General features: G+C 56.0%; 2 protein-coding genes across 4 annotated transcripts in view; both read right to left on the bottom strand.

Annotated features, from left to right (window-relative positions):
• The window catches only part of MYO1F (myosin IF), a 40,479-nt gene extending 36,921 nt beyond the window's left edge, over window positions 1–3,558 (bottom strand). The window contains exon 1 of the mRNA XM_019556962.1: window positions 3,375–3,558. Within this exon, the coding sequence (XP_019412507.1) occupies window positions 3,375–3,377 (3 nt within the window). The 5' untranslated portion in view covers window positions 3,378–3,558. The remainder of the gene's footprint in view (window positions 1–3,374) is intronic.
• A 6,452-nt stretch (window positions 3,559–10,010) lies between these two features.
• ADAMTS10 (ADAM metallopeptidase with thrombospondin type 1 motif 10) overlaps window positions 10,011–24,371 on the bottom strand; it is a 69,699-nt gene continuing 55,338 nt past the window's right edge. Inside the window, exons 16-24 of one of the 3 annotated variants that reach the window (XM_019557072.1) lie at window positions 23,023–23,146; window positions 22,538–22,618; window positions 20,349–20,512; window positions 19,783–19,909; window positions 18,628–18,757; window positions 15,350–15,554; window positions 13,941–14,117; window positions 12,669–12,825; window positions 10,011–12,014 (exon numbers count right to left, since the gene is read on the bottom strand). In XM_019557072.1, the coding sequence (XP_019412617.1) occupies window positions 11,905–12,014; window positions 12,669–12,825; window positions 13,941–14,117; window positions 15,350–15,554; window positions 18,628–18,757; window positions 19,783–19,909; window positions 20,349–20,512; window positions 22,538–22,618; window positions 23,023–23,146 (1,275 nt within the window). In that variant the 3' untranslated portion in view covers window positions 10,011–11,904. Of the gene's footprint in view, window positions 12,015–12,668; window positions 12,826–13,940; window positions 14,118–15,349; window positions 15,555–18,627; window positions 18,758–19,242; window positions 19,418–19,782; window positions 19,910–20,348; window positions 20,513–22,537; window positions 22,619–23,022; window positions 23,147–24,371 lie in introns of those variants that run through there. The other 2 variants (XM_019557074.1, XM_019557073.1) reach the window with 2 other exon arrangements.

Here is a 24,371-nt window from a genome sequence, read left to right as displayed (position 1 = left end):
GGATACGAGTTAGTGAGTCTCCACAGTGAAGCCACGCTACCGAGAAAGTCTTCTCGAGACCTCCTCTGTGACTGTTGTTTGCTTTTCTAGGATCCACCCTCTCAAAATGAGCCGTGTCTCTCACTTTTGCCGGGACCCATCTGAGTCACTGGAGCGCAGCTCAAAGTCCACTGTGCCTAGCAGCCTGCCCTGGGTCTGGGCGTCTAGCTCCTCCTTACTGGCAGCTTTTAAATAACTAAGGGAGCAACTAGGTAGGCCACTTTCACAATGCATAGCCCCAGTTCCCCTTTCCCTCCACTCGGCCTGTGGTCACAGCAGCAACCGTGGGTCCAGCTGTTTGCAAAACCCCAGAATTAAAGAGCGAGGGATTGACAATGGTGTGTGCAGCCTTTTGGACGGTTTTGTCCCTGTGCCCCTTTTCGGGGGACAGTCGCAGGCACGTGCCCCGTGGGGGCGAGCCCTCCTCACAGGGGATGCACACAAGCCCTTCCTCTGCCTCAGAGATCTCAACGGCTGGGGGACCTTTTCGGTGGGCTGGACCTGATTTAAAGGCCCCGAGTGTGCTCTCTCTGGGGCAGGGACCTTTGTCCAGTGCGTGTGTGCGCAGCGCCTTGGACAGTAGGGGCCTGCCCCCCCCACCGGTGCTCCTTCAGTGCGTGCAATGAAAATGCTAAACAACCACTCAGACCACAACTGCATTCACACCAGGTTCTTCTTCCTCTCTGACTCCTCTTTCCTGTGCTGATCTCAGCCGGGGAGGAATCAAGGGTCGTTCTCAGCTTCACTTTCCTCTTCATTTCTCTCTCCGCTCTTGCTACCTGTCTCTAGCATCCTTCACTCTGGGAGCAATATGGCTCGTCCGGGTTGTGACCCGGGTGCTTGATGGTACACATCTGTATCCAACAGGCCGTAGGATTTCTTCCGCTTCCCCCAGCCCCGAGCCCAGTGACTGTGATTGGCTAAAAGCATACGTCGCAGAGGGGCAAGCCGTCTTGAAGACTTGGAGAGATGGGAAATCCTCCACCACTTCCCTGGGGAGTGTTTGCCTCCAGTTCATCACCCTCGGAGCTGCAAATGCTTTACTTCCTCTTTGAATTTGCCTGGCTTTAATTTCCAGCTGTTCCTCAGCTTTCCTCCCTGAGGAATGGGCACAAGCAGCGAGCCTCAGGGCAGGGATCACCTGCTTCCTGGTGCCTTAGATGAGCTGATACAAGGATTAAAACTAGAAGTCTAATTCTATAGCCTCACACAGCTCACGTAAGGTGTAACTCCCTACCTGGTTACTGGGGCAGAGGGTGAGAGAAGATGCAGAAGTGCCCCAGCACAGCCCACCTCTGGCTAGCACTGCCACTGCCACTCCGCATCGCTGCTCAGCTGCCGGCCGAGAGCTCAGCCGTCTTGCCCAAATAAGAACTGAGCAATGGGAAGCAGTAGACCTCTCGCTGCACGATCTTCAAAACAGTCTGGGCCCCCTTCAAAGCACAGCTGCAATCAGAGCACGACACTCTGCGCAGCCCTGGGAAGAGGGGAGGAAACACTGCGCAAGGCCTGGCAAACCGGCACCTTTGAAAGGCAAAGCAAACATGGCCTGCAGCCAACACCCCAACTACCGGAAAGACTGAAAAGGTGCAGAAGTGCATATAGTGCTGCCACAGCAGCAAAACCAACCCAACCTCACGTTCAAGTCAGAATGGGGGGGGCGGGGGGTCTACCTGCCAGGCTCCAGATGCACCTCCCCGGGGCAGATCCTGCCGGCTCTTCCCTGCTCTTGCTAACGAAGCTACTAGTTCACAGCCCCGCTGATTGCTTTTTTAAATTCATTCCAATGAAATGCATTTCTCGTTGCTTCACTCTTAAACTGCACGATCCACCCCGAGGCTCTGAGCATAGAAGTAAATCTTCTAGTTTATTTTTAACTGGAGAAAAACGTGGGTTTTTTTTTGGGGGGGGGGGGGTTATGTGATGCACCTCAACCTCTGCAGGCTGCTTTGCAAATTCGAGATCTACCCACGGCTCTCCTAGGAGCGGGGAGTTTGGCTGAGCTCTGCCTCTGGTGAGGCTGGGCACCGAGTGGGCCAGGGCACGCGGGCAGGTCCTGGCTCTGCTCGGAGGTGCAGCTGCCTTGCGACACTTCTGTTTCTGCTTGTCATTTGCTTCTCCTTCACACCAGGAGTGCACTGTACTTAGCCAGCTCCATGCAGGGCAGGGGGTATTTTGGCTGTGGGGCAGGGATGGAAGCAGCTGGCATTTTACACATGCAAGAGCTGCTGGGCAGCTTGGCGCAAGTTGGGGTAGCCCCAGGGGAGGTGGCTTTAAATGGTGCCCCTGCTTCAGTAGCTCCTAGGGGAGCCTCCAGCATGGGCTACGGCGTTGCCGAAGACTCACAGGCTCCTTGGGGACCACGGCTGGCCTGTGCCTTATGGCTCAACCATGGGAGGGGAGCCATGGGGCCTGACTAAGGGGTGTTAGTGAGTCCAAGTGTTCCTGCATTATCTGGCTTCCAGAAAAGGTGCCTGCCCCTGCCTGGTCCATCTCAACCAGACGCTTTGGCAACCGTGCACTTTCCTATTTGGATACAGACACCTCAGCTCCTGGAGGCACCCACCACCCTGCAGCGGGATGGAGCGTGCTAACCTGCTCCTTTTCTGTCTGCGCTGGGTTGACTGCAGCTGGACGGCAGCAGGTAGAGGAAGCAGAAGCATTTCGGGGAAGCTGGGCAAGCAGGAACCAGAGACATCGGCTCTGTCCCCCCCAAGCTCCCCCATGGGCCTTGCTGTGCAGCTCCAAGGTATCCAAAGCACCCAGACAATCTCACCACCTTTCCTCCATCACATCAGCCCCAGCCCAGAGCAAATGCAGCCGGCTCGACAGTCCTGCCTGGAGGGGTGAGGTCCTGCAGGGAGCCGACGGGGCGATGGCAGGCCTCAAACAGCACTGACCCTGCAGCTCTCAGCCTCCGGTCGAAGCCACCCTGGGCTCCCCAGCTGACTCAGGACTAGACCTTCCTCCTTCCTTCTCAGCCCCTTGCAGTCCCTGCCTCTCCCTGTGCATAGGGAGACTTGCAGCTTCCCCAGTCCCCAGGGTGGGGGTCTTTGCACCTTGCCTTTCTCACAAACCCAGAGGAGCGCAGGTTGCCAGGAAAAGCAGTGGGTGCAGCGCTGTGCAGAAGCCGGTGACAGCCCCAGGGCAGCAGGGGCGAGCAAATGAGACCCTGATGGTTTAGGGGGCAGCTCAGGACAGGTTGCGGTGACACCGGTGGGCGCAGAACAAGGAGCGACGAACCCAGAGGAGGTCAGGGCTGGGGGCAGGGACAGCCAGCGGGCACAGAGCAGGAGCAGGGGGCAGCACCCCGTGATCTGAGCTGCTGCACTTACCATGGTGTCCCTGCAGACCCGGAGTCCTGCTCGCCTGGCTGCAGACCCTTAGGTGGGGTGGGGCTGAGCTGTCGGCGAGGGGGTGCCAGACCCTTGTCACCGCAGCTCAGGGGACATGGGCCCTCTCAGACACTGACTCTCGCTGGCTGGTTTGCCGGCAGCAAGAAATCTGCAAGTTAATTTCCTTTTCAGCCTCTACTTCCTCATTCAGGGCTGGGAGAGGCGGGGAGGGGGTAGCTGGCTTTGTCTACCTATTGCAACCTGCTGCGGAGGCGGGGAAACTCCCCCCCGCCCCCCCGCACACTGCCCACCTAGGAGATGAGGGCAGGGGTAACTCTGCTTGAGCCTCCGCCAGGCATCTGTCATTTGGGAGACACCTGCTGGGGGGGCTGGGCTGCAGGCGGGGAGGCCGCATGGATCACCTGCAGCCTCTGCTACCTTTAAGGTTGCAAAGCAGTTTCTTCTGCGATCTTTCCCGGACCCTGGGGCTGCACGGAGCTGGGAACTTGCATAGCAGCAACGCGCCAAAATGATTTCTCTTGAGTCCTTTGAATGGCTTTCTCTCTGCAACCTTGGAGCAAAAGCTTCTGAGTCATTTTGGAGTCACAGAAGGCCGAACTGCACGTCCCTCTCCCCATCCCTAACTCCTGTGCTCAACAGCTCTTGAGGACCCAAGGACACGTCCAATTCCTTGTTGAACCTAGCTGCACCATCAGCTTGCACCAAAGCTGGTGACAACGAATGTCACACTTTCCATGACTCGCCATGTGAAAAAGCACTGCCTTGCGTTAGTTTTAAGCTGGCTGCCTCCTAGCTTCATTTTTGTGACCTCCCATTCTTGTCCTGTGAGAGACAGTAAATAATAAATCCCTATTTACTTTCTCATGGCCATTCAGTAGGTTGTTAACCCTTCTCATGTCCCCCCACAAACATCTCTTTTCTATACTGAATAGGTCTCTTTAGTCTCTCGAGTGCTGCAATGCTCTTGGCTGAAGCTGGGGAAGCAACATAAATGAGGGACCAGGGGCTGCGGCACAAACGAGGGACCAGAGGCTTTTTAAGTTGCTCGGGGTCCCTGCACACACAGACTACAGTAAGAACATGGAGGCACCTGAGCTCGACTGCAGGCTCAGAGATCAAGGCCTTGAATGTTTAGGCAGGGTGATAGGGGAAGGCCCTGGCATGACTGTCAGCTCTGAGCAACGATCTAAGCCTACCCAGCCAGGAACTGCTAATGTTGGTTTTTCAGCAGGACCGGAGAAGCCCTGCCCCTTCTTCCTGACAAGACATCCGGACAAGTGATCACCCAGGCCAGCACAAGGGGGTTGTGGCGTAGGGCTGGGGATCCTAGGAGGAGCTATATGGGCCAGATTCTCGTTGGAGCCTTGTGTCCCCAATATGCAGAGCTCCCCTTAGCTCCTCTCTGCCCCTGCTTCATCCATGCTGCCTCCTTCCACCAGAAACAGGCACCCCTGCCTCCATCCCACAGACCTCTCCAGCCAAGAAGAGGCAGGGAGGGTAGAGCGAATCTCCTCTTTCCCCCCGCTTTTCTGTCTTCTCTGCTTCCCCCACTTCCCCTCATCACTCTCACAGCCCCAGTCTTTCTGCAAGAGATGGCAAAAGGGGCACTGGGGAGATGGGGTGGTAAGAGGGCCAAGGAAGTGCTTACTCTGTGACCTACAACCTAGCAACCCCAGGCAAATCAAATGACCCCAGGGATGAGATTCCTTCTCATGCAAAAACCGTCATTGATTTCCAAGGGGCCAAACCCGGGAAGGGGTTGACAATTCAAAGGTTTTCTGACTACCAGAGCTGATCCAGAGAGATCTTCCAAGAACTGGGAGCATTATGGGCAAGACATCTGCATAGCCTGAACCTCCCTTTGATGTGGAGAGAAGCAAGGCAGGTGCACACAGTGCTTGTGCAGGGTTGGCTAAGTGCGGATCCTGGCCTGGGTAGCCAAGTCCTCGTGGAAAAGCCCAGCTCCCAAACACCCACTCCTGGTGCAATTGCTCTGAGCTGGACTGACCACAGGCAGGGGAAGAGCTGGCTGACAACTGCCGACACCCCCACTACCGTTGCAGGAAGCTGGCGATGTAGCTGGTACCTGTGATCAGCGATGTGTCGGGGAAGTGGTTCTTCAGAAAAGCTCACTGCAGCTCATCGCAAGCTCTTCCGTGATGATTACCTGGAGGCGGAGGTCACAGCAAAAAGAAGCAGGGGCCGACATTCGCCCAGTCGGCACCAGGGAGCAAACCCCGGACTCGGAGCACACCTGAGCTGGTGAGAGCTCCCACGACCGTGGGATAGGAGTCAGCACTGGGGATGTGCTCCTGCTCCTAGACTGCCGCGGCTCCCTGCAGGAGGGCTGGTGTCTGTGAGCAGGGCTTCACCAGCCCCTTGCAGATAGACAAACAATTGCAGATATTTTTGCAGACTTAACTGGTGTTTGGCTTTTTGCCAGGGAACTCAACGTCAAAATGCTCCAGGCTCAACAGGTGCAAACGTGGCCTTGATCTAGAGACGGGCACCTACCTATCAGGCCACGTTACCGGCTCCCCAGGCCGTGGCGATGTGTAGGGAGTGCACGGGGGTGCACGTGTACCCCACGAGAGCGCCGGGGCAGGAGGGGACACAGGTGCCCCCCCCGTGAGTGCCAGCCGGGGAGTGGGAGCACCGGGTGTATCCGTGGGGATCTGTATTGAGATCTTTAATGTAGTCCTTAAAGCCACCAGTCCTGGAATTAGGAGACTTCAGAAGAAACTCAAGTGTCTATACTTTCCTCTTCTAAGATTAACTATTTAGCCCCCATACTCAGAGGGAAAGGCTTGAAAATGAAGCGAGGGCCAGTGAAAGACTCGGAAATCAGAAGGCAAATAAGAAAGCCTCCAACATATTTTACTGCTTAAAAATGCCCTAATTATTTGAAGCCAACCTCACCAATCTTGGAGCCTGACTCACGATTCTTGATTGCCCAAGGTGAAATGCTGAGAAAGGCAGCCCAGAGGCACGTACCGATCAACCACAAGTTGTATGGGCGGAGATGAATAAAACTAGGTTAAACTTGCACAACCTGAGCAGGGCACCAATGTGAGTTGGAGGCAGCGGGGCACCTACCTGTGGCGTGCGAGTCGCACCGTGGGCCTGTGTGCACCCTGAATAGCTCAGTATCATGACCTGGGTGCTGCACTAACTAGGGACAACTTATGGAAACAGGACAAAAAAAAGAACAGGAATATGACCATTGTAGAGGATTGTAACTGTGATGCCCTGAAAACCACAGGCCATGTCAGACAGATCTTATCGAGGCAAGCAACGGGTCTGGAGGCGTGCTCTCAGAGGAGACTCCATTTACACACGTGTGTGGTTTGCTGGGGTTCCCAGCTCTGAATGGCAGCGGTGGCAGGTGCTCTTCTGCATCCCTTTGGTGTGATGCCCAGAGGTGGGAACTGAGCAGGTCAGTGCCTCTTCATTAGGGCCTGGTTTTGAAACATGCCTTTTCATTTATCCCGGCTCCATGTCAACTCTGCCCACCAGCCCCAGGTGGATTCTTACCCGCATACGCACAGCGGAGCAGGCGGTCAAGCAGAGGGAGTTTGCTGAGGGTATCCGAGCGGTCTGAGGCTTGTGGGCTTCGCGACATCCCATTACTGCCAGGAGGACTCTGAGAGCTGGCAACACCATCTGGGCATTGGTGTGGCTGAATCATAGCTGCAGACCAGAGCAAGCCATACAGGTGCGGGGCCCACGTGACATGCTGGTAGGGTGTCTGCATGGAGGGGATGCAGGAGTGTAGTCGACACATCTGCAGTACAGACAGACCCTGACCTATGCCAGGACCCATCCCACACACACGTGCGCACAATCACATTGTGCAGAAGGTGAGCACACGGACCCTTGGCTCGGTGCTGGGGACTGGGGTCTTGGCTGCAGCCCAAGGGGTGATGGAGCTAAGTCTGTATGACACACAAAGCCATAAGGAGGTGGGGGCTGGAACAAGAAGTGATAAAAGCAAACCCAAAGCCTTTGCCCTGTGGCTCACTACAGGGTTATGTAGGGGAGGGTTGCTCTGCTCCTGGGTGCACCCCGCTGGGAGATGCTCACCGGTGTGTGCCCCAAGCTGCTCTCCGGCAGCCCTGCACCCTCGTTTCGGGCATCTGTCATATGTCACAGGGGGACCTTGGCATGGCACGGCATGGCTTATGGAGCCATATCGTGCAGCTCACAGGGCTCCTCATGGGCCTGAAAACCTGGTGGTGGGCAGTCATGGCAGCGCTAAATGCTGCTCCCCTGCTGCCAAGTTTCTGGACTTGTGGGGAGTGCTACAGTCAGGTGCAGGGCCCGATCGGTGCAGCACGAGGCCTGGATCAGGGTGCACAAGGCCCCATGTGGGTGCTGCAAGGCAGATCCAGGGGTGTGGGACCCAATCTGGGCAGTACGAGGCTAGACCCGGTCACGTGGGGCCTGACCCTGTGCAGAATCCGGCCCATGGAGCGGCCCTGCAGGGCTGATTGAGCAGCGCTGGCGTAGATAAGCCCTGAGCCGCTCTGGCCTTGGGTTTAATTGAGTGGGGACGGTTACAAAACGGCACCAAGAACTGCGCCCCATGGCGCTGGCAGGCGTGATGCCTTCGTGCCGTTTGTGGTAGGGACCGATGAGACAGCAGAAGCTGTAGCTCCAAAAATAGCAGATGGGCGGCATGTGCAGGGTTGGGTGCTGATCCGCCAGGGCTGGGAGGACATCTAGTGGATGACTGCAGCCTGCCCGGGGCTCGGCTTGCAAGACAAAGTTTTACCCGGGATGGGACGGATTGCGCTTCGGGTGCCGATGAAGTCATGCCAGCCAGAGCCCGCTGTCGGCTTGGCTCATGGCATTCAGGGAGAAATGGGATTTCTTGGTATGACCTTTCACTGGACCACCTACCTCCGAACTGTGCCAGCTGTCTACGCTGCATCCGGACTGGAGGGCTTTGCTGGCTTCGCCAAAGCAGCAGATGCTCTGGGCGGCAGACAAGACTTGGGATGAGCTGGGGACATTGAGAGACCGATGACAATACTTTCTGCTTATGGAGACAGCTGTACTTTCTGTGGCAGTTGTTGGACGAATAAGACCAGTTCCTGCACCTGCAGTCCAGGGCGAGGCAACGGCCACGCAGCTAACTCTTGTCATATGTGGGGTGGGCCCTGATCTGGGCCCTTTTCTTAAGGCCTCGCCTCCTGGAGTCGCGGTTTTGTCAGAATCTCCATTTTCATGTAAAAAAAAAAAAAATTACACTGATCACTCTTGCAGTTGCAGAAGAAAGCTGGAAAACATGAAGTCAGAGCACCCTAAATGCTCCCAAACCTGAGGGCAAATACATGCTGCATTTGTGTCTTCTGTTAAAAGAGCCTCAAGCTTGGTGGGACTCGATTCTTGCAATCCTGGAAAAGAGGATGCTTTTGGCAGCTCCATGAGCCTGTACTGAACTGGCAGGCGTCTCGCTCATGATTTCCTTGCTCGGCAGCTTGGGCCTTGCTTCAGCCTGGTACAGTCTGGCTGCAAGCAGAAGCCAGCTGTTCTCCCTCTGCAGCCTCCTGGGGTGCATCCCTGTGTGTTTTCCTGGGTGCAAATAGCAGCGGCACATAGTTGTGCCACTCCTTGTCCCCTAGGAACACCCCTGCATGCGTGCTCCGGCACGCAGCAAATTGCCCCGGGTGGGGTAGAGGAGGCTGGGGCAGCACCTGACCTGGCCCCAGCAGCCTCAGGGGTCCTGGGGGCCTCCCAGGGTCACAGTGGTGGTGATTGGGTGTGCAGACCCTGCCCAGCAGCTGGAGCATGGCTCTGATTTCTGGTGGTGCACGCTGTAGCCATATGTGCCGCCACACTTGTTTTGGGTGCATTGTTTTGCCCCCCCCAGATACCAGGATTTCCCGGTCTCCACACTGCAAATATGCAGCATGGGGAACTTTTTGACATGGGCTACGTGGATTTTGTGGCACCTCAAAAGCCTTGAGGCACTGCAAAGCACATATTCCCGCTCATCTGGATGTGCCCCGGAGTCCTCCGCATTTGCTGGTGACGCTATGAGGTTCTGGGTAGACCTTTAATGTGGATCATGTCTGGGGTTTGCCGAGCTTCAATGGGCTGAATGCGAGGTGGTCCTTCCAGGAATAATCTGCCAAGTTTGAGGGACAACCCAGGAAGGGAAGAGAAAAGTGGGCAAGTCATGCTACAGAGTAGAGGGTGCAAAGCAGGGCCAATTGCAATGTGTCCTTCAAGCTTTCCCCGGTGCTGGGCAATCCACCTGCCTCCTCCAAGGATCCAGGCTGCTCCAGGGATCTGGGGTGGACTTCACAGTGCTCCCTTCTCACCTGCACGGTGAATTTTTGTAAGTATGCACTTAAGCCGTATCTCTGGGAGGAACTCACAGATGTCTCCAAAAGGGAGAACCGGGGTGGAAAAGGTGTGTAATGAGTCACCAGACAAATACATTTTGAGGACCCCCTGTTTGGGGTGCAGGGCAAGCTTCAGTGTCTGATGGAGAAGTCTGGGACAGGGACAGCAATGGGCCACCGAGCACACGACCTGAGCCCCACGTGAACATCCACCTGGGGCGAATGCGAGCTGAGGAATGCCACTCAGACCAGACGCTGCACCCAGGATGGTAGCTACTCCTTTATTATACATCATGCCGTTACTTTGCTCCTCCTTCTCAGAGTTAGTATTTTAAACACTTTTTATTATATATATTTATATAAAATGGTGAAAACAACCCCTGCACCACCCCCCCCCAGCGAAAATATTGGAATGGAGCATTCCACCGGGAAGAAAGCTATCGATGCCCGCTTGCCAGCCAATCGGGAACTGCACAGTACTTGGGAGGCTGTGATTGGCTGGTGAACAGATAATACTGTAGAAGGTACATGAATAGATAAGGACTGGGGCAGGGGAGAAAGGGCCATTTGAGAGAAGAGGGTTACCCAGACAAGCCCTCTCAGCGTCCCTGGATCTTCCCTGCCAAGGGAACCGAACATGGGGCTGTGCTGAATTTTCCATCTTTATGATGCAAAAGGCCTGAAACTTAAAAAGAAAAATAAAAAAAATAAAACCCACTTGCTTTTTGCATTGGAAATCCAGGCCTGGCCCAGATCTGCTTGCCCTGGAAGACTTTGGATGGCAAGGGAACTGGCAGGTTGCTACATCACAGATACTAAGGAAGTGAACCCTGATGGAGGATGCCGTGGGGGAGCTGCAAGGTCACTCTTTTCTCAGGGCTGCTGGTGTCCTCTTGGGCAGAGCTGGAGGAGTGGATTGGGAGCTCTTTCAGCCTGGAAGGAAGTGGGGAGGCTGCTGATTTTTGAAAGGGGACTGACTGCATAGGGGGTGAATTAAAGAGGCCAGCTGGGCAGTGGACAGGGCCCCAGCCTAGGGACTCGGATGCCAGCTGTGCTGCCAAGTGATCTTTTCAACAAGTCATTTGCCCTCCCCCTTCCAGCCTTTCTTCATCATCTATACTTAGACTGGGAGCATTCCTGTCTCCTACAACATACATGTACAGCACCCAGCACACTGGGGCCTGATCTTGGTCGGGCCTGCCAGGCGCCTCCGTAACAAAGATCACAGCAGCCGGGAAAAGTTTTGCAAAACCTGGAAACGAAATAAACCATGCCTGTAAACAATGCACAGCCCCCATCCACCCCCCCAGTTAATCTCATGTTGCTTCCTGGGCGCTGCTCAGGACTCAGCGGATCTCCAGTCATCCAGGAGATCTTCCAAGGAACCTCCTCCACCTCTCCCCTTTGCAGCAGCAATTCCTCTTCCACCATAAAGAAGCCTAAAGGCACGCGCGGTGCTGACTGTCCGGGGCAGGCTGGTAGCTGGATCCCTTGCCCCTCTCCTCCTTCCCATTTTCTCCATCGCTCCATTGATTTGTTCCCCACCCCCACCTCACCCAGGCCGGTTTCCCAGTGTGGCAGCAGGCACGCAGCGCGCTCAGCTTCCCAGTGGTGGACAGAGGTGCCCTTCGGTGCCGGAAGAGGGCAGGAGTGCAGAATGCTGATTCGCTGCCAGCGACTTGTTTTATCTCCTCCCCCTATGACATCACAAGCCGCCATGGGGTCCCCCGCCACGGTGGGCGGGGCTAACAGGGCTGATGGCCACCGGCTGGCACCCACGGGACCCATTTGCACTACTAAATAAATAACAATGTCTGTTTCAAGTAATGTCCTTGTTGCCGAGCTCTGCCCCGCTCCCCGCCGCCCACCGTGGTGACCGGCTCTGCCATGGCCACAGGGACTGCCCCGCTCCCCTTGTGCTTGGCGCTGGTGGTCTCCGGAGTGGCACGGGCATCAGCAGTGGTTTAACCCGCCGTCGGGGCTCTGGGGGGGTCATGCAGGAGGGGTCGGGGGTCGCCGGCTCCCACCAGGAGCGCGACCAGTGTTTGCTTTGAATCCTCTGGAGATTCCCAGGGGCGGAGGGGAACGGCCCGGCTCGGCTGCCCTTCAGCGTAGCTCTCGCCTTCCAGTTTTCCCACAGGGGCGGCCTCGCTCCGTTAATGCCCCTGGCACGTTTTACAGCACATCTGTCGGAAGTAGGGCCGGCTGCAGAACTTGAACTTCAGCACCAGGGGGCAGTAGGCCACCTTGTTCACGTCCTTGCACTCTGGACCAAAAGAGGGACAGGGATTAAATCTGCCCCCCCCATGGCAGCTGCCTCTACACCCGATGTAAAGAAGGGCTTCAAACTGACCCCTGGCCCCCCCAAGCTCGGGGAAAGTGTAGCTTCCCAATGCCCAGGCTGGCCAGGAGCAAAAGCAACGAGCGCCAGGCAAGTGATGAGCTGACCAAGGGAAGAGACTAGGCACCTTTTCCCAAATGTACCCAAGTGCTGGTGCTAGAGCTGTACTACAAAGTTTGCTACGCTGGCCAGGCATGTGGAAGGATGATGCCCCCCAGCTGAGGTAACAACGCCAGTACAAAGCCTAGGTGGGTCATTAGGGAAGGTGGCAGAACTACCCCACTGCCAGGCACGTGCCATATCCTCCCCGGGAGCCTTCCTGTCATGGCAGACTCCCCGGTGTAGACAAGCTGCGAGATCAGTATACTGATCCACTTCCCTGCAGGCGGGCGGCTGGTTCAGCACTGATTCAAGGCAGACGTCAGATCTTATGGTGCCCCGTGCCTCACCCCCTGCAGCATGGCTCCCCTGTACCAACCCACAGGAGCCCCGGGGGCAGATTTTTAACCTGCAGCAAAGCTAGCGAGGCACAGGGTTTGGGGGTTCAGCCGCGGCTCCCGTGCTCCCATCGGCCGGTACCTTCGGGGTTGTCCGTAGGTCCCGATTCACACTTGGTCTCACACTGCTGCATGGCCGGCGGCTGCAGGGACTCCACGCAGTCGCTGGACGGTTGCCCTGTGTGGGCCAAGCACTGGACGGAGCGCCTCTGCTGGCCGAGGCCGCACTGCGTGGAGCACTGCAGGGACACGATCCAGAGCTGCAGCCGCCCTTCATGCCGTGTCAAACAGCATGCAGCAACAGGGACTTGGGCTGGTCATCCCCTGACCCCCTGATTTCCTCCCTCCTCCCCAGGCTGTAACCAGACCAAAGGATTTAAGTGCCCCTTGGTGACTTCCGAACGCCAGCTGGCCACAGGGATCTCACATGCAAGCAATTATCCCGCAGTCCAGCCTGATCTAACCCAAGGGAGCTCAGTGGGAATTATCCCATTGGCTCCAGTAAGTCCCTCCAGCCCTAAATCCTATACCGTGCCCAGGCTTCTTACAGCCCAGGACGTGCAAGGAGTCAGTAGGGGCATGCACAGGGTGCTGGAGACAGCGACAGATGCCATGTACCAACGTGCAGAGAGAGCTGGGCACTGTGGGACACCCCCGTCAGAGGTGCAGCAGGGCAGCTTGGCACCGGGGGCAGCAGCAGCTCCTGGGTGCTGGTGCCAGTGGTATACGGCCAGGTGACAGCAACAGTGGCTGTTATTTTTTCCCACCCACCCCAGCCCCTTTATTTGGCACCTGGGGCTGCTGCTGCCTCGCTTTAGTTACAATACCGATCCCCACTGCAGGAAGCAAAGCCCCCAGCTCTGCATCCGGCTGCTCTACAGTCCTGGGCAGGTAGGCTACCCTGCTGCCCCTCTGTCCTACAGGCTACTTCGGCTGCAGACAGATGAGCGCAGGGTCTCAGTGGGTGACATGCAGGCCAGCTGGGGATCTGAGCCAGAACACCCCGAATACCCAGGAAGAACAGATGCCCAAGCCCAGTGTGACCACTGGCGTCCCTGACAGACTCCAGGCTCGATCACCCTCATGCCACCATGGGCTAGAGTCCATGCCTGGTCCCTCCACCCCGCTAACCAGTCATGACACTAGCTAGTGCAGCCCTTCTCCCTCACCCCACCAGCCCGGGCAGTGCAAAGCCCAGCTTCTCCCAGCATCTGTGACACGGCAGAGCTGCTTGGCCAACTTCGGCGCTAAGGCTAAAAAAGTATGTGACTGCAAAGGGATTTGGGGGTTCTGGAGCATGGGTTAGGAACTTCTGGGCCCCCCAAATAGTAAGTGGCAGTAGGTCATTCAGTACCTCTCCCCATTCGCCAGTCACCCAGCGCGGGGGCGGGCAGCGCCGGAGGTTGCACCTCATGCTGGTAGGGGGCTTGGAGCTCTCGGGGCACTGCGAGGTCGGCAGGGTCGAGCTGTGGTCACCACTTTTGCAAAGCACGATGCGGTGGCGGAAACCCGGCCCGCAGCTCGGGGTGCACTGCAAAGAGAGACGTGGCGCAGTCAGGGAGCACTGCGGCCTGGACACTGGAGCTGGGCGAGAGCCACAGCGGGCTCTTTGCCACCCTCGCAGGCTGTTGCAAGGGGTGGGTCAAGCCTCGTGAGTATTTCATTAAATGTAATGGGTGGGATGAGGAGCTGACGTACTTCTGAGTCATTCTGCTGCCTTGTCCAGCTGACTGCCGCTCCTCAGAAAATACTGCATCCCCTTTCCTATCCCTTTTCCATCCGTCCTTAGTGCCCTGACCTCTGGTCTCTCCAACAACCGCTGAGGGCCAGCTAAACCCAAGAACTCATCTTAACACGTCATTTGGTTCTTCTCCAAGCTAAGTAATCCCCGTTGGGCCAGTCTCTCCTTCACCACAAGGTGCCTCCAGGCAGGTGTGAGGCCCCCTGATCTAGTGATTAAGGTGGAGGATGGCGGGGGGAGCAATGGCACATCTATTTCCCCTTCTGCCACGGAGTCCATTGGATGACTAAGGAGTCATTTCTTCTCTCTCTAGCTTTGTGTGCCCCGCTCTGAGCGGGACCTTGCTAACGTGCTTGGAGCTGTATGGCGTGGGGGCACCTTCAGCTGTCGTGTAGATGCTCTTATTTTCGGCAGTGGAGGATCTGGATCTGGTCCAGGCATAGTCAGGCAGCTGCAGCATCTTTCTAGTCTTGCACAGTGCCCTCTCCCAAAGAACTGCACCCCAAATGGAGCCTGCCTGGACTGGGCACCCATTTGCCCGAGCTGCTCAAGGGATACCTCAAGAGCCTTGACTGTTCGCTTCGTGTGCCAGCTACTCGGCCAGCAGGCTCTCATCCTTTGCAATCACCTCTGCACTGGGGCTGAGAGCACCAAACTCTCTTGTGCACACAACAGACTAGGGGCCACACATGGCCCTGTGGAGCTCCCTCGGCAATCACAGGCACGTTGCTGACTGTAGCTAATGAAACCTCGGCTTATCCTTATGTCAGAGCAGAGGATCGAATGCAGCTCTGCTGTCCTGGCAGGGCAGACACTGGGGAGGTCCCTCTGAGCGAGTCCCAATACACCCCCATCTACTCTGTCCCCTGGGTCCATGAAGGACTGCTCCCAGCATCGCCTCTCCAGGATGCGATGGCACCCGCTCCAGTAGCTCTGGATAGTCTTTACCTGCCTCAGTGAATGGCACCTCTGCAAACTGAATGCCAGCTACCATCTCCATGTGCTGGAGCAGGGGCCCTTACCTCTGACCAGTCCAGAGCAACCCATTCTGGGGGACACGTTTGATTGTTGCAGGGCTCAAGCATCTTGGGCCGTGGCTGGGCACAGGAGGCATCATCCAGCGTCTTCTCCTCGGTGGTGGAGATCTTGCGCTTGCAGGTGACGCTGCGCGTGCGGACGCCCTCATTGCAGCTCCGGCTGCATTCGGACCAGTTCCCGATCGCCCAGCTGGGGAAGAGGCAAATGCCAGCGGTTAGGAGTGAGGCTGCATGCTGGGCACCTGCGATGGAGGCAGAGAGCACCTTTGGAGCCCTTGTCCCCATACATTACCGGGCCCTGTCCCCTGCGGAGGGTGTTTCAGACTGGAGTCGCCCCCATCGAGTCATTATTACTTACTGAATTTGCTCTTTTCAGCTTCACTCAGTGGGGTCCCACGCTCGCCTGAGTGCTGCTGATAGCGAGAGAATCATCCCCCCCACGCTGCCTTTACCACTTGCACTGTGTTTGCTCCTGACACAATTACTGGCTCCTTCTTTCATCTACTTGCAGTTGAATTCCATCTCCGACTGATGTGCCAAATGGAGAGCAGCTACGTTGTTAGGAGCTCAGTCCCTTGCCAAGATTCCCCGAGTATGAGGCACGACTGCACAAGCTATTTCCCCTCCCAACTCCCTGTTGAACATGGAGGGGTTGGGTCTGCTTCACTAAGCGTGCAAGACCAAGGATTCCCCAAAGAGAGACTGCGTCTCCTTCCTGGGGTTCACTTGCACCTTTACACGTGATTGCAATAGATGCCTACGTGCCCAATGGTTCCCATCACTCAAATACCCTCAACTCCAGCATTTGCCATGGGGAAGGGAAGCTCTGCACTCGCTGCCTGCAGATTCGGCCCGAGCTCATCGGGGGGTGGCCGGCGACTCAGTCTTCCTCTCCTTGTTTATCTCCCAAACCTGCTTCTTAGCCATATCAGAGTCTGGCTCTGGCCTGAATAAGCCAACTATTTTGCTCAATGCTTGAAAGGAGAGTCCCTAGGCAACTTAATTCAACTCATGATATTATCGGTGCTTGCTGGAAGCTATATATGGTGGAGGACTACCTACGGGCCTGTGATATTTAAGAGTTTCTTTTGGTGCACAATCCCGCAGGGCTCTCTCCTCAGCTTTCCCCAATGCCCTTCTTACATCACACGGGTTAGGCCATTAAGATTCATGGGCTATTGCAACACTTCATAGTTTCTAGGGTCGGAAGGGACCTGAACAGATCGTCAAGTCCGACCCCCTGCCCTGGGCAGGAACGAGTGCTGGGATCATAATACCCCAGCCAGATATCGTAATACCCCAGCCAGCTATCTCTCCAACCTCCTCTTGAAGACCCCCAAGGTAGGGTGGTTAGCCAATTAGTAAGCCTCCCTACTCTGCCATCACAGAAAAAAGCCCCCAGCTCCTGCAGCATAATGCTGCCTGCCTTTATCCTAAGTGGGATTTCGATTGATTCACTTGCTCCCTGGCTTTTAGCGACTACAGGTTTTCCCAGTGCGATTCCCAGGCATCTCCACCCTTGCGCTGCCACATCTCCTTCTCTGGCGGATGCACGGGCACTCTAACTCCACTGGGTTTGCAACATTTTTATTAGCAGTTAGGTATGAGGTCCTGGCTGGTTTGATAGCCAGACTGTCTCTGTGTGGGCTCCTGTGAACTCCCGAGCCTCAATCTGAGCGCTGCTTATACGTGTTCACAGCCAACCACTTTCCTGAGCTTGCTTCTGGGCTGCTTTCAATTCTTTCCCCAAGAGCACGCTTCTTGCTCTCAAGTCCTCTTCTGCAGTCCCTACAATGCCGAGGATTCAGCTCTTCTTCCTACACCTCATGTGCCTCAGTTCACCTGGGATACCAGGAACGAGTATCCAGACATCAGAGATGCAACCGGTGGCTCCCGTTCCTCTGCCAAGCTCTGGTCGAGTCCAAAAGCAAGCTGCACTCGGCACCGTGCACTTCAACAGCCTCCACCTCGCAGCACAAGCTTCTGGAAGAAGTGGCCAAATGTGCTTCCAGCAGGGTTAAGACGAGGGCACACGGTCTCATATTGGCTCTGCCGGGACCTGTCGAAAGCCGTTTCCCTTTTTTACGCAAAGCTTTTAGACAAGACTGTTACCTCCTCTGTCTCAACCCAGCCAAGAGCACGCTTGTGGTTGCTGTTGGCTAACTGAATTCTCACACAGGATGTTTGCAGCTCACACCTTCTCTATGGGCCTACGCTAGCATTGCACATTACTTCTGCATAGCTACTCTATTCTCATCTCCCTAAGCCAGACCGCGGCTCCCAAGCCTCAAGCAGCAAATCAACTTATTACCCCAAGCTCTTCGCAGAAGATGTCAAAGACGGCATTCGGGGTTTGCACGATGCAATGTGTGAGCTCGACTGAAGTTAGTAACACTCGGCCGCTTGTTGGCAGGCATTCAGGGGCTGTAGTTTTGACTTGTGAACTGAAGGTTGTTTCCTCCGGTTCGCCTAGGCGTGTGTGCACTGTCACGGTTCTTTGGTGAACACTGATGACACACACGGCTCCCGAGTCAGTCAGGACCGAGTGCTATAGGGCAAAGCTATCGACGTAATAATTTATCCGCTGGCTTTCTATTCCCACTGCTTCTGCTGCTAGATCTTGCCTGGCTCCATTTTACTCTCACATCAAGTTGATGCTGTTTTACTAATGCTAACAATTATTTTAGCCCCCTTTTTCCAGGGAACCCAACTGTGCTATACATATATTAAAATTTCTTTACGGTGAGGGTTGCCAAAATCTGGACTGGGCTTCCAAGGGAGGTGGTGCTTTCCCCTACCTTGGAGGTCTTTAAGAGGAGACTAGACAAGCACCTGGCTAGACAAGCATCTGACCCCAGCACTCTTTCCAGCCCAGGGCAGGAGGTCGGACTCGATGACCTACAGAGGTCCCTTCCGACCCTAAAAATCCATGAAATCTATATTAGTGCATTGCTGGGTATTATGGCACAGAGCATCTGTGAGTCACTCAGCCCGTGCATAATCGCCGATAGTGTCCTCAGTGGCACGTGCTGTTCCTATAGCCCACCACTGAACGTAGTCAGCGGGCAGTCATCGACAATATGTGACAGGGGGTGTGTTTTGCCGTAGCTGCAGTCTGGGTTGTCACGAAGACCCCAAGGGGGAATAAGTCTTTGATCCAGCCTGGCTGTCCATCTAAGACCCCCATCAGCCATCCCACCAGCCCCATCACCCCACGCTCCGCCAGCAGAGACGACCTGTCGCACAGAGGCCGTTGTACTCACGCCGGTGGACATGGCTCAGTGTTGCACGGCCTCTGCCTCTCAGGTAGTTTGGCTTCAGGGTTACAGAAATGGTTGAAGACTGTCGAGCTGTCGGACAGTTTTCTGCATACGATGGACTGGGCCTGACTGCCTGCCAAAGAGATGAGAAATGGTAGAAAGAGTGACGTAGCCTGAATGCGAGTGCAGGTTGCTGAACTGCTCGACATGCCCCTCCAGTCAGTCTGCAGGTACAGTACACCGCCGCTCGCTTCCTCCTGGGTCTACATCATAGAGCTACTTAGGGTCATACCTACATTTCTATTTCCAGCCAAGCCCTTCCTTCTCTCAAAAATCTACCCAATCAGCCAGATTGCACTGGGACTTGATAGGCCAGCTCAGGCCACAAGTAAGCGTTTTTACAGCAAACCTGAGGCTATTTGGTTAAGCGATACCTGCGATAACAGCTTCCTGCAACAAAGCTACTCTCAGCTGGTTTGACCAGTTTTTGAGCAAAATTACGGAGGGGAAAGCAGTGGGAAGAAACGCCGTGAACATTGTTTTCCTTCACTCCCCTTGCTGAGGCCTAGCACACAGGCCAGGAAGGAGGTCCCTAACTTCAAATATGAAACATTATTAGACCTTGTGTTTGAAACTGCCTCTCCCTTCTTCTCAACATTTGCTCAGTCACTTGCAGCCACGTTCTCCAGAGACACCAGACACATCATATAAACCACTGCTTCAATTCCCACAGGAACTAGTCCAAGGGATTCTGGGAAGCATCTGAGGTGCATCAGTTCACAGATGTGTAGATCTGAAGACCAGACGGGACCATTATGATCATCTAAGTCTGACCTGCATAACACAAGCCACCGAATTTCAAGTGGATTAGGTCATCATGTCAACACAGTTCCCTTTACCAGCTACTCTTGTTGCCTAGCTAAAGAATGAAACTCAGCTGGTTTGACCGGACACGTGGCCCACAAAACCATGTTGACTGACACCGAGTTGCAAGTGCCTGAGTGTGAGGTCATTGTATGAAAATGCTTGACTAAAAAGGCTGCCAAACCAAATCCCGCCGTGGGCTGTCTTGCGTGGCCAAGGCCTGGCGCTCGGGAGTCACAGGGGGTTGCAGATACATACGCCTCTCCCCTGCTGAAGCACAGTCAAACCTCTCACCCCCTGCGCATACAGCTGAGCATTTGGTCCATGGGGTGTAGTGCCAAGAGTACTGGTTTAAGGTGTCCCGGGTGATGGGTGCATTGAACTTGTACCGAATCCCTGGCTGCTCTGTCCGTACGAGAACCTGTGGAAAGAGGTGTTGTCAGTGCATCGGTGCCAACGCGCTGTCAGAGCTGGGCGTGAACGCAGGTGTGTGCGGCGGGGTCCTCGCCTGCCCCTCCTCTAGCTCTGCAGCTATTTTTGACTTGATATCTATTAAGCCTCGGGTCGGCGCAGCAGGGTAGCAGGAGAGGCGTGAAGCCAGAGTAGCGGGTTGAGAAGCGATCGGGAGGGGACAGGAGCCCGTGCAGCTACAGCCGAGGCTGGGCCTTCTGCGTCTAGGAGTGCCCCCATACAGGGGAAGGCAAAGCTGAGAGTTTGGCCTTATAACAAGGGAACAGGGAGTGTGTTGCAGACTGGCCGGCACTATGTCTGGGGCAAGTGTAGGGGGAGAGGAAAACTGGAAGTGACTGTTCAGTCAAGACTAAGCCTGGTGGGAATGTGGGGAAGCAAAGCTATACTACCATGACAATGAGAGTGGCATTGGTAGGTCCTAAGGCCTCCAGCGATTCGGGTTCATCCTGAGATCTCCTGTAGTGGAACGTCGTCCCAGCTATGTCAAAGCGCCTCGGTGGGTCGATGGAGAGCTTGCCATTGATGTAGTACTCGCCGTTCTCCCCTTTCAGTGCTGGAAGGACAAGGAGGGGAAAGAGTGTTGAGCGTGGAGGCCGTTTTCTCCGGGAGCTGCCCCCGCGCAACGGGCGTCCTTGCTGAGAGGCCACGGGCTCTCTCTGAGCAGCCCCGGGGGAACACAGCTTCGACGGCACGTCTAGTACTCGCACCGCGGTAGTATCGAGCTGCTCTGACTGCGTTCACCGCTCACTGCGTAACGCAGTGTTTAGCCACGACACCGTGCTCTTCGTCCTTAGGACTCAGCATTGTTACAAAGGAGGAGAAATCTGTTATCCCCGTCTTTGCAGGAAAGAAACTGAGCTGTAGAGAACTCGCGACTTGCTCAAGGCCACGTCTGAAGGCAGTGACCGAGATGGGTTTGACCACTGATCTTGTCACTCATAGATTCAGAGATGTTTGGGGCGGAAGGGGCCTCAGTAGATCGTCGAGTCCGACCCCCTATGTCCTGGGCAGGAAAGGGTGCTGGGGTTAGATGTGCATGTCCAACCTCTTCTTGAAGACCTCCAAGGTAGGGGAGAGCATCACCTCCCTTGGAAGCCCGTGCCCGATTCAACTCCCAGGCTCGCAAACTTGCCACTGGGCCACTCATACTGCCGAGGTCCAGGACCTGCTGGCCAATTCTGGGGAGATGACTATGTTGGGATAGCACATAGGAAGGCACTTGGCAAAGGTCTTCTCAAATCCTGGTAGCAGAACGAACTGTGGCCACAAAGCCCTGCACAGAGACAACACGGGGCTTCAGCTCATCTCAGATCTGAAGTCTATGATGCTGGAAACACAGGCCTCTACAGTCTACAGCTTGGGCTGAAGAAGGACCTCAATAGCTGGGAGTGTGCAGCCAGCTGCTGTTGCTGATGGCAGTCGCTAGAGGGGACCTACTCTCCCTGTCTCCCTCTCCTGTATACACACACACCATTGCACCTAGGTCCTTCATTACTACCTGCCTGCTGCTGTTGTCAACACTTTGAATGTGTCCTTCTCTGCAGCACTCGGGCAGGGAGGATGTTCTTGTGGTTGTGAGAAGGATGGGGAAGACTTTCTTCCCTTGAGACTGGCCATGGCACAGAGTGGTATGTGCTGGACAATGCAAGGGACCCCAGTGCTAGCACCGGGCATGGGGCACCTTACCTTTCACAATGAACAGTGGAGGGAATGCGGGGGGGGGATGCAATCCCAGCCCGCCCCATAGCTGGCATCGGCCCAGGTGAACAAGTTAATTCCCGATGAACAAGGAAGGCTAAGGGAGCATCGCAGCAGGCTCCGGTAGGTGACACTGCCCCTTGGGAGCCAGCCTGCCTTGCACGGCAGCCTGTGGGCTGCGTTCGTGAATGCAGGTCTCCCAGGACAGCTGCAAGGAAAGAGGGAGCTCCCTTCCCGCTGTGACCTCAGGGCCGGCTCCGGTGTCGGCGTCGGCGTCGCTTCCCTGGGAGCGCTGCAGGTGAGCTGCTGGGCGAGGTGTGGAAAGCCGCGCTCCCCCCCGGCCCCCTGCAGTTGTCGCTGATTAATTGCAAAGCCCTTTGGAAAAACAAGATGCTCGAGTCTGGCTGGAAAATTGAGGCCAAGGAAAACGGGAGGCAGCCTATTTTTAAACCCCAGCCTGACATGTTGGCTTAGAGGGAGGTGCCGAGGGGGGCGTGGGGCTTGCTTAGGGTTACCGCGGTGGTTGCTGAACAGTACGTGCAGGGCAGAGCCGCAGTGGGGACGGGCTGTCCACACCGCACACGAATACATCCCGGTCCTGCCTCAGCTGTCAGCAAGCGGCAGGCCTTTTCAGCGGGTGCCGTCCCCTGCAAAGGGGGACGTGCTCCACCCAGTGCACCAGGCCGCCTAGTGTAAAGAATAGTTTACCCTCCCCGACCCCTCCAGGCCAAACACCCCACTGGGGAGAGAGCTGCCATGCTGGCCACAGAGAGGGAGGGGTACGGGCATGGAAACGACTTCTGATTTGGATTTCCCTGATGGCGCAGTGTGAGCCTCCCAGCTTTACACCCCGGGATTCCCAAGCCTGCTGCTTTCTCACCTAGGTAGTTGATGGAAAGGTTCAGCTCCCGGATATCAATGTGCACCGAGCCCTTGGGAATCCAGATGACCTCCTCATAACCTGGAAGACACCCCAGTGCCCCGGGTCAGCGGGGAGACCTTGCCCTGCTGGGATCAGGCTGCAGAGGAAAGCCTGAGGTGGTAGAGCAGGGATCTGTGGGTGCCACCGCAGCTGCGAGGTGCCCAACTCTACCGGTGGGAAGCCAAGTGCTGGCAGACCCTGTGTGAGCAAGTGGGGCTCAATCGAGGATCTCAGCAGAGCCCAGAGGTGTGCTTGAACCCTACTTGAGGATGTACCTCTGGAGCATTTGCCTTTCCAGGTGGCTTTGGCAGAAGTATGACCCCCGGCAAGCACAGCGAGCCCTTTACCTCCCGCCAAGCTAAGGACCAAGCCAGTAGATTCTCCCAGGATAAAACCAGCAGATATGAAGGAAACGCAAGGCTGCCTCCCTGGCTGCTCCTTACCTCCTTCAGGCAGGGACTGGTTGAAAATGCCTTCGATGGTCTCACAGGTACTCCCGTCGCCACCGCACACGCGGCACTTGTCCTCCTTCAAGTCAGAGCCCAGTATGCGGTCACAGCCCACGTGCTAGAAGGAAAGAGCAGCAGGCATTAGGTACTCATGCCCCCATTCCCCCATGGGACAGACCTCCAGACTGGGTCCCAGGAGAGGTCCCAGGTGTCTTGGGAAACGAATGACGGTGTAGGTCTCTCAGGGAGCCCAATCTGCCTTGATTTTATTCCTCCTTCTCATCTACATCTCACGCCAGCGGGGGGTTGTTCAGCATAGCCTTCCTTCTGCCACCCGTAGGACACAGCTAAGGGGCAATAGGAGAAAAGGGGCAAGAGATGGAAGCAGTGCAGGGACCAAGATTGAAAGCCACTCAACCCAGAACGAACAGGCCTTGGGCAAACTGCTGGCGGGATGTGACAGTGGATTCCCTTATCCCAACCCGGCAACACGGCTTGAGGCAATGGTTTCATGGTTGCCCACTTGTCCCCTGGCTGCGGGGAAGGCCCTCCGCAGCACGCTGAGCTGGGGGAAGCAGCCCCAGGCTGGCAGGCGGACCCCCGGGGCCCGCTGTAGCTGCTCCAACCCCGCTCAGTGTGCTGCGGTCCCAGGTGCGTGTTCAAATAGCGATAAATTCCAGAGTTTATTGCTTCACATGAATGGCACATGTAGACGTGCCCACTGTTAAGTAAGTGCTACTGCCCGTGTAGAGTGGGGCATGGAGGTGCAGCTGGGTGAAGCGAGTTGCTTCACACCTGTCTAGGGCAGAGCTGGGCTTAGAGCCCAGAAGACATGCTAGAGTCCAGCCTGTGCCCGCAGGTAGGATGGTTGTTCAGCAGGGAGGCTGGTTCCTGCCCATTAAGTCCCTGGGGGCGTCGGCACAGAGAAGGAGCCCCACTTTAACTGCTGGAGCGTGGGTTCTCATCTGATGTAGCCTATGTCCAATGCACGCACTGAAGTGGAGCACCAGGCACGGCAGAAATGCAAGTCATGGGTGTCAGCTGCCATCCCAGAGCCCCAGAGCCTCCAGGCCGTAGGGGTGGCAAGGATCATGCCCATCAAGCTGCTGGCAGGTTTGTACTCGGGTGGCTGACCCAAGCCGACGCCTCTGCCTCCCCGTCTCCACTGCTATTTGTCCCTGAGCTGGCTGGATTTGAACTGGTGTGGGCGTCTGTGCTACAGCCGTGCCTTCATTTTGCTGTACACACATATCTACAGAAAGAGGCAGATTTCAGAGGCACAGGCAGGGAGACAAGCAAAGGCGGAGGGGCCTGCTGCTGGGGGAAGTTCCCAGCTCCTGCAG

This window comes from Crocodylus porosus, unplaced genomic scaffold, assembly GCF_001723895.1.
Source record: "Crocodylus porosus isolate Cpor-Errol unplaced genomic scaffold, CroPor_comp1, whole genome shotgun sequence".
NCBI classification, from domain to species: Eukaryota; Metazoa; Chordata; order Crocodylia; family Crocodylidae; genus Crocodylus; species Crocodylus porosus.
The sequence above is the reverse complement of the archived record's forward strand: the minus strand, read 5'-3'. Positions and strand labels throughout refer to the sequence as shown.